Genomic DNA, 13548 nt, shown 5'->3' on the forward strand with positions numbered 1-13548 from the left:
CCGCCATTGAAGGGAAGTCATTTTCCTTGTGTTATATATCTTTTACTAGTGCCTATCACTTTTTCCACCTAAAAATATTTCCCACCAACTTCCCAAGTGGCCTTGTGCCTCAGGGTGCACCATACCCTAACTCAAAGGGTACCTCCCCTGCCCAGGATTGGCTAGCCCCACTGACAGACAGCACCACCTAACCAGTTCTGTCCCAGTGACAAGCTTGTCACCTTAACTTATAGAAAAAAACCTGGGATTCTTAACTCTTCTCATTCTGATTTGGCCCTCATTTGTTCTTCTTACTGGTCTACAGGGCGGACTGCATCTCTGAGACCACGGTGTGACAAATCAGTGGTTCTAGCTGCTAGGCCACACCCTTATAAGCAAAGCCACAGCCTTTTTTACCTGTAAGCACTGTCAAGCACTGATATTAAGGGGTGATTCAGATTGGTTAACAAAAGCAAACTCCTTCTTTAATGGACAAAACCATGTGCACTGCAGCAGGTGGAGCAGATAACGTGCAGAGAGAGTTACATTTGGGTGAGAAATGTCGTTTATGTGCAGGGTAAATACTGGCTGCTTTATTTGAACATGTTACATCTGCCCCACCTGCAGTGCACATGGTGTTGTCCATTAAAGAAGGAGTTTGCTTTGGCAAACCAACCTGAATCACCCCCTAAACAGTTTGCTTCTTGTCCAGGTTGATCAGAGCTCTTTATATTTATGGTAGGATCACTGGTGAGCCACTATGATCAGCAGCACTACAGTTTTTTGCCATTGCCCTTTGCATATTTGTGTTATTCACCTAAACTGAGCTTACCTTAGATGGTCTGGTGACTTTCCTGTACTCCGATATACTGTACTGCCAATCTCTCCCAGTTCAGTGTTTATTCATCTGATAGACAATGTGCTGCTAACGAATTGCATGTATTATGTTTTATTTAAATTAGTTTTATTAAAATGTAATAATCCATTTATTTAGTTGACTACTGCCATATTATGCAACTGATAAGGTTAATTGTTTTTCTTTAAATCTTCATAATTTTTTTGAATTCGTTTGTATATTTTAATCATTTGGCTTCTTATGGAGTCACATTCGGAGCTCTTATTTTTATGTTTTGTGATTTTAAGTTTTGCTCATGTGATACTTAAGTACATACTTGCCTACCCTCCCGGAATGGCCGGGAGGCTCCCAAAAATTGGGTCCCCCTCCAAGCCAATAATTTCATTTTGCATCATTTTAGCCCCTCCCCCAATCTGCAGACCCGAAAATGGCCGCATTTGTATGTTATAGGGGGCGGGGCTTGATGAGGTCAGCAATTATGCTTAAGGATTAATTAAGAGAAAAGTAAGGGTATTTAAAGAGAGCATAGTCGCATTCTTAAGGCCAACACACACTGGGGCAGATGTATTAAGCTTTAACAAGAGATAAGTCCAAGGGTGATAAGGAGAGATAAACATCCAGCCAATCACCTGCTAACTGCTATGTTACAGGCTGTGTTTGAAAAAAAGTCAGTTAGGATGTGATTGGCTGGACGTTTATCTCTCCTTATCACCCTTGCATTTATCTCTTGTTAAGGCTTAATTCATCTGCCCCACTTTGAGATGTGTGATTACTGATCTGTGTTAAGCGATATAGACTAGGGGATTTCTCTTGATCTTCCTGGTGTCTAGATTGCCCATACACACATGTGGGTCGGCGCATTATTATTATTATTATAATTTTATTTATAAGGCGCCACAAGTGTTTCGCAGCGCCGTACAAAGGAACAATACAGGGAGACAAAACTTGGCATAACATTGAATAAATAACAAAAATACAGTACAAATAAAGAGCACCACAGTTCAATACACATTACAGCTTAAATGTAAGTAGTGAGGACCCAATCAACATACAACTAGAGGCTTGAGGCCAATGATGGAGATGAGTATGAAGATGGTCACTGAGTGTTGGGTAAAGGAGAGCTGTGAGTGAAATGTGAAGAGAAGTGGGCTTTGACAACAGGAGGGAAGAGGGCCCTACTCGGAGGAGCTTACAATCTAGTAGGAAGGGGAGACAGACAGATTACAAGAGGTGCAAGCGAGGGGGTGGTGGTTAGATAGCAGGATGTAAACAGGCAAGGGGTCGGAGAACCAGCTGGTTTATGCAGTGGAAGGGTACGCTTTGATGAATAGGTGAGTTTTCATCCCATAGCATCACCATCGCTATGGGATGTACACACGCAGCAATGTGTGCTTAATTTCTAAGCGATCTAGACAGATCACTTAGAAAATAGGCATAAATATCTCCATGTATAATGTGCCCCTAAAATTTAGGGCCTAAATGCTAGCAGAGCATCTAGGCTGAAGCATGAGGTCATTGAGAATGAAAAGGTTAACATTATCCATAGGAACAGGAGGACTGGTGACATGAATGATCCCCAGTGAACAGAGAGCATTCATGCTCATACATATTAGCCCAGGTGGTCAAATGCCTTCATCCCTATTATGCAAGTGCTGCATAAAAGACATGTGTTATGTTATTAGAGTGATGAATGTCCTACTTGGTGTGGAGATAAACAGCAATAGAATTTACAGACAGTTCCCTACATATGCTTTGTTGAAGATGTTCTACAGGCCAAGAAAACAAAAACACAAGCCAGAAAAAGGCCAGAATTATTTTTGAGTAAATATCTGTGGATTTTTGCATTTTTCAGAACTGACACTAGGGGTGACATTCTATGGGTTGAGATAATTAGACTTTTGCAATTTTTTTCGCAAAAACGGCCGAAATCGCATTTTTTTCCATTTTCGCATATTTAATGAGCTGCGAAAATGTGAAAAAAGTGCGATTTTGGCCAACAAGTTGGACACACTGGAAATGCGATGGCTGCTTTTCGCAGCACATCGCATCCAGATGTTTTCACATGAAAAAGTATACAAATCGCATATTTAATGGTATGCGATTTGTATAAAGTGTTTCTATAATTCGCCCAAAAATCAGACCAGGTTCTGATGGGCGAATTAGCCAGAACCCTGCACAGATCGCAATGATCTGTGCAGGGTTCTGGTGTAAAAAAAAGTAGGGGTCCCCTTGATTTAATGAAACCAGCACCAGGCTCAAGGTCCGGCGCTGGTTCCCAGAATACGGGGGACAAAATGACTAGGGGTCCCCCGTATTTTAAGAACCAGCACCAGACCCAACCAGCCAGCAGGGTAATGCCACAGCCGGGGGACACTTATTATATAAGGTCCCGCGGCCAAAGCATTATCCCCCTGGCTGGTCAGCATGGGCAGGGGTCCTGGGGAAGTGGGGACCCCCCCAATGAAGGGGTCCCCCCCCTCCAGGTCTTACCAGCCCATGCTGAAAGTCCGGGGCTCCCCCCGATGCCCCTGGGCGGTGGGCATCGGGCTGATGGAAAGTGTAAAAAATTGAAGAAAAACTATTGTTTTCTACTGTAGAACTATGAGTCCCAGCAAGCCTACCCCGCATGCTGGGACTTGGAGAACCACAAGTCCCAGCATGCGGGGCATTAAAGGGCCCGCTGGCACTTGTAGTTCTACAGTACAAAAAATAGTTAAATAAAACACACTGACACCCTGAAAAATAAAAGTTTAATACACACATAACACACACACTGATACTTACCTACCTTGAGCCCGTAGGTCGGTCCCTGGATCCTGGGTCCAGGGTCCGGGGCTCCAGGGCTGAAGAGCCCGGTTACGGGGTCTTGGTCCTAGTTCCGGGGCTGGTCCGGGGTCCTGGGCTCCAGGGTTGATGTCTCCGGGGTCCAGGATCCGAAGTAGTCCAAAAGGGGTCCCTAAGGAAGGAAATCCTACTCACCTGGTCCCCGGCGACGACCTCGGCATCCTCGCCGGCAGACGCGCTGCTCCCGGCTGGTACCCGCTCTCGGACTGGAGAGGCGCAGAGATATTTATCTTCCGCGCCTTTCCTCCGAATGATTCTATTGGCCGCCTAGCGGCCAATCAGGAGCCGACTTTCTCGTGTGCATCCATTGCAACGGTGCATGGTCTGTGACCAAAAAAACCTCTCATCCCAACAAATATTATTGCAAGGACTCCTTCATGCCCACTTAATTGCCAATCACTCCTGCTCTACAGCTGAATACTTGCGCTCTCTGGGCAGTCATTTCTGGCTATGGTAGAGGATTGGCTTCTCCTCTCCCTCTACCTCCTGTCCCAGAGGCATCCGTATGCAGGACAGTCCCCTAAATTAATGTCCCCAATGCAGGACAGTTGAAAAGTATGCTCTAACAGTTAAATATCTCAGTCATTATATTCTTCCTCTCTTTAACCTATACTGTCACGACTCAGTTTCTCCCTCAATGCTTCACACACAGCAGTACTTTCTGGCCCTTTCCTCCAGCACCACTTCAGTGACATCACTTGCTTGAGTCTTTCAGCCAGACCTGCACCATTCGTCCCTGCTCTCCATTTGTACTTCTCTTGTCCTCCACAGCACCACCAAGTGCAACCCTCCAGTATTACAAGGACCATAGACTTGAAGCCTTACTCAGGGGTATCACCCATTAATGACATAAAACATAGGCCATTAATTATTAAACCTCTTTAGGTATGAGCCAACACTTTCTGTCACCACTTTCTGAAATATAAATGACAAGTTCCTGATGTACTTAATATATTTAATCATTAAACATCATGTAATCATCAGTCATTTCAAATTGATGGATCCAGGAAGAGCTAAAATACAGTCTAGGCAGACATGCTATAAAACCTGCGTCATAAAGTCATGTATCAGCTTATCAGCATCTAAAGATGTTTATGTAGGTACACGACAGAGGTATCACAGCTCGGACCAATCAGCTCCTGGTCTGTTCTATATGTTTTCTTCTTATCTTCAGAAATTATTGTGGTGACAGCTGCAGTAGATTAATCAATACTTCATGACCAGAAACAGCAGAAACTTTCAATATCACCAGGCTTATAGCTAAGCATAAATATCTTGTTCTATATACAGTACACTAAGTGATGTGCTCAGTCAAGCAGACACCGCATCTGTTGCTTTACTGTGTCAGCGGAATGAAGCTGTCAGACATCTACAGCGGCAACAAGCACAGACATACACCGTTGTGTGGAGCTGTATACAAAAATTACACATGTTTTGTGGTCAGGATCTAAGTGCCAAGAACCTGGATCTTTGGACATGAGGTTGATTTACATTGTAGGGTAAACATTCGCCACCGGACAGACATCTGGATTTACAAACTTGAAATGAACTCTTCGGACTGTACTGTGTCACTCCTGTCACTAAGAGGTGTGGACAATTTCTCTCAAAACATAGCAAGCCTTGCCCACAACTTGCACCCCGAGTGGATACTGTACCCCTATCACCTGGAAATGAGGATGTTCATGGTTCCTACCATGGTCTGTTTTGTTGCCGCCATTTTAGTGACTCCACCAATCTTGTTCTCCATCTTTTCCAACTTCAGCATGCGCAAGGAGACTCGGTTCCTGCTCCTAGGGAATGCTTTGATTTCCGATTTGATCTACCTGTTCTTATACACCGCAGCTTGCGTCTGTAACATGACAGACATGCAGATCCCAAAACACGTGTGCACGCTGCTTCTCTTCTTCCTGGCTGCAACCTACGGTGGTGGAGTCCTTACCGCAGCTGGAATGGTGGTGGACACCTACTTGGCGATTTTGTGGCCTCTGCACTACTTGCTGATTTTACCTCTATCAAGAGCTAAGAGGCTGATTGTCTTGCTTTGGTTCTCATCTTTCTCCTTCTCAGGGGTTTTGTTTTTGGTCTTGTACTTTACTCAGGAGCCTGTTCCATGCCAACCTAACTTGTGTTCTCTGCCTGTCATTCTTGTAATGACGCTACACGGAGACCATGCAATACGCCTTTTTCACATACTTTTTATTACTGGGTTCCTGCTGTGCTTTTCAATGATATTGTGTTGCTACTTATTCCTGTGTTACAAAACAAGAGAACATGGCTTATGGAAAGGTGCCTCTTCCAGGGCAAACATCACGTTCCTGATGCATCACTTCATATTGGTCTTCCACTTCTGTCCGGTCCTTCTTCTTCTGGCAGACTCTTTATTGTATATTAATAATGTTATAGATCTCCAGACAGGGTTGATGATTACCGTCACCATCTGTAATATACTTATTGTCTTGCCAAAAGGTGTCTCCCCATACCTATATGGATTTAGGTATAGAGCGATATATAAGTCTCTCAGGTTGTTCTGCAAATTCAAACGTCACAGTCGTGTTGCCATGGATCACAGGTTTATTTAGGAGATATTATGGGATGGCTGAATGCTACTGCTTAATACCTACAATGTAGAAAACTGTTGCAAATATCAGTCAATGAATTAAGAAGGTGGTAGGTGAAGTTAGATCATGAGATGCACCTACAGATTTCAACGTGTAAATATTTAGTGTTTAGTAAATGGCATAGGGTCCTATATACTTAGGGGTGTATATAATGCATGTATATTTTTATGGCAGAAATATGCAGACATCAAAGGATATTTTAATAGTTTTATTGATCCACAAACTTTTTCAAAGCGAGGTGTTTACATTATTATCGCTAATGTATAGCAACACACAGAATCAACAGAACACAAAGGAGAACCTTTGAGGCTCATCTTAACAATTCTGTGTACAGATATATAATTGCTCTCATTAGTGCAGGATAGGGATCATGGGCTATGGTGTGTATGGAGAGTACCCAAAGAGAACTAAACAGTGCAGATAGGGGGGAGATGTACGAGGCTTGGATAGAGGTAAAGTGGGGAAGTTGAAGAACTTTGACTGGCAGTGACTTCCTCTTTGAAGTCCTACTTGCCAGTCACTTGGGCCCTTATTCTGATCGGTGCGGATATTCCCGCATTCTTACGGAGCGGTCCGTACGCCACGGTGTTTTGCCGCGTGCGGCCATCGTCCGTAGAAACGCCCACGTGTCCTCCGCATTCGGACGGACTCACTCTTTAAGAACAGGGCGTGTTTACGGACGACATACAAACCATGCGTGTGCGGGAGAAACACTCCGATTCTGCACGGTATTACAGAGTATTACAGAGTATGCTCGGGAATACCGCATCCGAACGGGAGCCAAGCGGTGCTACCGCACGTAAGCGGAGTATTTACGCCAAACAACCCACTATTATGTATCTTCTGCAATACATCACTTGACCCACTTATTCAATTACCTATCCTCATAAAAAACTTCTTATTTGGAATTGGAATCAATTAGATGCCAATATATCCTTACAAGCATGCCTAACACATGCATTGCACACATTAACCCTTACAGCAATTGAAGCAGCAATGGTTTCAATTAAAGCACTGACAAGCGTCCTATTAGTGAGTAATGAGTAAAGGAGTCGATTCTATTGGGTTCAGGTGTTAATGCTTGTAGTCATTAGGCGGTACGTTCGCCTACCGCATGAACGAGTGGTGTCCGCAAAGCAATAGTACACTTGTGGACACCGCACATTTCTGCCCTTTTTGGTCGCGTGCATTCGGAGTGCTATCCGAATGTACGCCCCCCAACATAAGTGTACTCCCCCGTGTCCGCCCATGTTTCCGCCCCGTTTTGCCCACTTTGAAACTACGCCCATGTGTCATTCCGCATGACGCCCATAATACGCCCATATTTCCCGACTGATTGCGGTGCACAGTTTTGTACGGGATTTGCCCGAACAGGTACGGAGTCAATGCGTGGCACATGCGCGTTGCGTTCTCCACGCATGCGCAGACGCCGTAAAGACGCGATCCGAAAGTATGCGGTAAAGTACGCGTCAATCAGAATAAGGGCCAGGATGCCTGTCACCTCCATTAGGAGATGTTCCCTCCCTCTGGGACTGCCAGTTAGAGCTGCGATAAGCTGGGTTCCTGGCTCCCTGCCTTATCATCAGCCTATTGTATATTGCAAGCCCATGTGCATCAACTGTGAAAAACTATGCTGCCTTGACACTATTATGACACCAACCAGCTGCTTGACTGATTGGTGTCGTAATACACAGCTATGGCTTAGCAACATGGTCCCAGGAAGCAAAATGCCCAAGGCATTAAAGCTGCATATGGGATAGAAGTTGCAGGCCAACTGCGCCTCAGAAATGGTGGCAATACTCCTCTGTTTTTGCCACTACTCCACTGTCACTGTACCTACCCAAAATGCCCCCTGACTGTCATTCACTTTATAAAAAAAATCTGCGTGTGACGTCTACCACAAGCCCATTGCGGAACATGCGCAGTGCCACATAGACAAATGCACAGACTGCTAATAATCAACTGCATAAATATTGGGTTTGTGTCCATCTATGAATGAGAACATACATTTTCTATTGCAGCAAATTTCAAGTGGCAAGTTTTTCAGACTGCTTAGCTTGTTGTGAGAATATATTACTGTTGTTTCCTGTATAAAGTAATCAGTTTAGCAAGAATACAATGTATTTCAGTTTGTGATATTGATGAAACGTACCATTTCTCCATCATGTATATTTAATGAAAATAGCATAAATAATTTTGTTGCTATTTACTAACAAATAATGTTTTTACAGCTGTGTGAAATAAAGTGTTGCATAATATGTACAATATTTAGAATATGGTTTTTAATTCAGTTGCTATGTACAGTAAACATTTAAATTGTTTGGTGACTACTGTATATTGCAGATGTATCATTTACATATCGAATTGTATCTGGTTCATTGACAAGTTCTTCAGCCAGCAACCCCAGCACAACCTTAGGCGTTGTAAAAGGGGGAGTGGGTGCTTCCTCTGCTCAAGTTGTAAAGTAGGAGGCGGCCACTGCCATAGCTAATAGAAACAGCCCCCTTGGTGACTACACAGACACATCCCGCCTCTGCACTGTGTGTACTTACCTCTCTCCTATGCCCCACCCAAAACAAACTTTATTGACATCAGGCCAAAGTGACAGAGCTCACTTCCTGCTTCTCCAGCTTCTCCACATTTGTAGACTGTTAGCTGAAGGCAGAGTAAACCCTTTAGAACATATCCAAAAGCCATATACAGGGATTTTCTCTGCCTTTTTTGTTCTCCTGTTAGTAAGTGGACCCCTGGTTGGCAAATCAGCTAGTAATTATTATTTGTATGAGATAATTATTATATTATACAGATGGAGCCGGCTCTATCCTTGCAGGGGATGGCGATTCTATCGCCATCCCCTGCCAGCGGCCGGCTACCGCCAGGGACGCACATGCACAAGATGCTCGCACGCCCTGTGGCAACGGAACTTGGCGGGGTCCCCGCTGCCTCCCCCACCAGTCCCCCTTGCCGCTGACACCCCCCCCCCCCCGAACTGGCCAGCATCACCCTGAAGCGTGGGGCGGGCAGGGAGACGCTGCCCAGCCGCCATGATACTGGGACGTGCGTGCGCCTGAGATGCACGCGCATCCCAGTGTCTATCGCCAGCGCACACCAGAGAGGAGTCTCTGCCGAGCGCCGGGCAAAGATAAAGCCGGCTCCATCTGCACATCTTATTTTCAGTGCCTACAGCCAACCTGTTGCTGAAAGTCTGTGGCATTTGACATGAAAACTCGGATACTGTTTAACATTAATCCTTTAATATTAACAGAGACAGAACCAAATAAGCTTTTGATTTGTTTTTTATTGTATTTTTCAACATAGATACAAATAAATGACAGTGCAAATAAGGCATTGAGTGAGTGCGATTGGGCGTGTTCATCATCTACGAATATCTGTGCCCGCACAGCTGACTTTATTACGAGATAACCAGTGTCTCAGTGTGTCTGATATCTCTCGATACCTAAGTCCGTACAGGAATGGCGTCAGCGCTCTTGGCATCATCATTATGACTCCGCTGTTAGTAGCGGAAATCCACATTCTTGCATCAATAGTAATGACACTGTATTTAAACATGATGATTTCAGTTGTCAGAATAAAAGCGGGGACAATATAAAGGCACAACAGTACCGAGTGTGTGACTAGAGTAATCCGAGCTCTAGAGAAGCGGTGGACCCAAATTCCCGACTGCCTTGTCATCCTATATAGCTTTATGTAAAAATATGTCATCATGACAGAGCATAGCACCAAGAAAAATATTGCCAAAGAGCAAACGGCAGTGACTAAGTTATTTTTCTTCTCGTCCTGGCCATAGTATAACAATAGGCAGACATTTTGTTTTTCAAGTGGGTCTTCATCAAACGACTCAGACAGTAAAAATACTAACAGAGGAAAAAGCGAGGAAAAAAGCCAAATACCCAGTAATATTATTTTTGTCCTCTGCATTGAGAGGAGAGAATAGTAATGAAGAGGGAAACAGACAGCGATATAGGTGTCAACCACCATGACTGTAAAAGTCAAAACGCAGCTGGAGTATGACGAAAATGTGAAGAGGATCATTATGAAGCACAGAATCCTGCGGACATACCAGCGGATGACATTACATGTGGAGATGATTGTATTAAACAATAGAAATATAAGGTCTGAGATCATCACATTGACCAGTAGAATGTACCTTGTCTCTTTCCGTAGTTTGTCCTTCATTAGGATGGTAGTGAGGATCAGTGGGTTAACTAATAAGGTGACAATACTACAAATGGCCGCGGGAATTAAAAACAACCACAGTGCAGAAGTAGATTGGGAAAGGCATGGTGTCTCTCCGCTAGTGTTGCTTCTGGGGGTTTCATTTGATGTGATGGACGATGGTGGAAAAGGGTAGTACAGAGTACAATTCATGAAATCTACAATCATCTTTATCTGATTCCCAACCAAAGCTCATTACAGTATGGCGTTAGGCACTTCATTCGATGTCCACTACAGCCATCAGCATTTAATAAATCCTGTAACATAAAAAATAAAAATGAGATAGATAACTACAATAATCTGATAAGAAATGTACACAGTCTATACATAACTTGGCTTAAATTTGAGTGGCACTGTAATAGAGCTACTGAAATTGACAATTAAATCACAATCACCTGCAATTGCATTGTTATGCTAATATCATTCAAAAGTCCTTCCTTGTGGAGATGCGTGCGTCTGTGCAAAGCCTGAGATGCCCACTGTCAGCATCTGTAGACGCTCCACTGCATCCAATATTTCTGCTTGGTTGAACTGAGCATAAACCCCAAACAGAGATACTCCTTGGCAGTGCCAGCTCCTACCTCAGCGCAGGAGGGGGGCTGCCACTGTCCACGATGCCACCCCCTTCTCCTCTGCCTCCGCTGCTATTCCCCGCCACCGCCGGTCCCCGCTGTCACTGCTGTTGTCCCCGATGATCCCCGCCATGGTCGTGTGCCCGGCTAAATCATGGCCCATAGAATCTAAATCACATTTTTAGCATCCTTAAAAATGGTCTGCTGTAAGGGGGTGGCCATTTTGTGAGGGACATTTTTTCATAACAAGGCAGGAGGAGCACCGAGACGCAGACATTGATCTGTGGGTCCCGGCCACAGATGCGAAAGGGGGTAAGGGGGGAGGGTGGGGCACCAAAATTTGTCATTACGCCACTGAAATAGAAATTACTATAATAATTATCCTGCGTCGTATACAGCCATCAAGACTTTGGGGGTTATTCTAGTCCATTCTTTCTGACAAAATCCTTCTTAGATGGACAAAACCATGTGCACTGCGGGTGGGGCAGATGTAACTTGTGCAGAGAGAATTACATTTGGGTGGGGTTTTTCTTCAAAGTGAGATCTATATTGCAGTGTAAAATAAAGCAGTCAGTATTTTCCCTGCACAGAAACAAAATAACTCACCCAAATCTAATTTTATCTGCACATGTTACATCTGCCCCCCTGCAGTGCACATGGTTTTGTCCATCTAAGAAGGATTTTGTCAGAAAGAATGAACTAGAATAAACCCCTAAGTGGGCTATTCAATAGATGGTGAAGGGTGCGAATTGCCGTTGCCACAGTGTTTAACTTCCTCAAGGATTTTTGCAGATACATGTATGTTTACTTTGATTTACAAATGAGGGTTATTTTTAATTGCAAAGCTTTCTGAAGTATGAATATATATTTAGAACTAATTTGGTCAATATAATCAATACTTAAAATCTGTTTACAACACATTTATCATTTCTGTACATTTGACTGGGGCACATCGCAAATATTCAACAACAAAAAATTGTAACAGTAAAGTGTTTTATTTTTTCAACAAAAAATACTTTTTGAGCAACAAATTTTGAGCAATAAAAACAGGTACATACACTAGATATGCTTAGGAATTGTAATTATATTCATGTAACAGGTTTTTAGTATTGTGTCTATTTACAGTAATTCACCGTAAATAGTAAATGTCCACATGTAGATATTTATCGCTCGTCGGTTGTTTTGTGCCACCGACACCGTATATTCCATATGTATTTTTTTGTGCCAGTGCTCATGCAGTCAGCTGATTGAGTGAAGGACTGTAACAGGTCTGTGTGCGATTCCATAGCTACTGTAACTGATTCTGCATGGGTAATGGTTTTACTCTGATTGGCTCTATGAGAAAGCGACAACTCCATTTAAAGCTAGCAATGTACTCTTTGCCTAGCAGCAGCCTAGAGAGGGGTGGATCGTTCCAAATTTTCAGCAGACAAATCAACAGCCAATGTGATAATTCTACAGTGGGTAGATATTTATATTCTTCATACAGATGTGTCCACTTTCATTGTTTCTGGCAGCACCACACAGCATGCAAACATCGCACCCATACATCGCACCCATACATCGCACCCATACCTGCCTACTTTTTTCACTCCTCTGTGGGAAAAGCCTGGAGAGGAGTGAAAGGGGGTGGGACAGGGCTAACGCCACAAGCCCCGCCCCCATGTCACTCAACTGCAGCAATTGGCGGGTCCGTGGATTGGAGGAGGGGCTAAAATTATGCAATATGATGCCAGTCACGTAATTTTAGCCCCGCACCCTCCGGCTGGCCCCATAAATTTCAAAATTTGATGTTGCAGGGAAGGGGGTGCGGGCAGTGGCGTAACTATAGCTCCGCAGCCCCCGCGGTGGCGGGGGGGGGGCGCAGAGAAATTGGGGGCGCCGCCGGGGGGCTGCGGGGCTATAGTTACCCGCGGTCTGCGTCTCGCCCGGCTCTCTGTCGGGACCTTCCTGACGTCATGGTCCCGGCCGGCTCCTGCTGCAATGAAAACTGACAATTAGAAAATGGCTGCCCCCATACTGCAGACAGTTTTCTGTCTGCAGTATGGGGGCAGCCATTTTCTAAGAGTCCGTTTTCATTGTAGCAGCAGGAGCCGGCCGGGACCGTGACGTCAGGAAGGTCTCGACAGAGAGCCGGGCGAGACGACGCAGACCGCGGGTAAGAAGGGGGGGCAGGTTAGGTGGGTTGTGGGGGGCGCCGAATAAACGTGCGGCGGGGGGGCGCTGAATAGTTAGTTACGCCCCTGGGTGTGGGGGTGATGCGGGAGACTTTCCCACCTTCCCGGTGGTAGGCAAAATTTGCGGGAGCCTCCCGGCCATTCCTGGAGGGTAGGCAAGTACTGTATGATACTCACTGGTGAGCCTCTTTATCACGGCACACATGCTGCAGCATACCACAGCACAAGCAAATGCAAGATGTCATCTCCAGATGGGACAGAAAAGT

The 13548-nt window shown here is 44.7% G+C and overlaps 1 protein-coding gene across 1 annotated transcript; it reads left to right on the forward strand.

The window, feature by feature from the left end:
- Positions 1-1466: 1466 nt before the first annotated feature.
- GPR148 (G protein-coupled receptor 148) lies at positions 1467-9031 on the forward strand. The gene has a single exon (XM_083178254.1). The coding sequence runs from the start codon at positions 5224-5226 to the stop codon at positions 6256-6258; it is 1035 nt and encodes a 344-aa protein (XP_083034380.1). The 5' UTR covers positions 1467-5223; the 3' UTR covers positions 6259-9031.
- Positions 9032-13548: the final 4517 nt, after the last annotated feature.

This window comes from Crinia signifera, chromosome 3 (genome assembly GCF_055691185.1).
Source record: "Crinia signifera chromosome 3, ASM5569118v1, whole genome shotgun sequence".
NCBI lineage: Eukaryota > Metazoa > Chordata > Amphibia > Anura > Myobatrachidae > Crinia > Crinia signifera.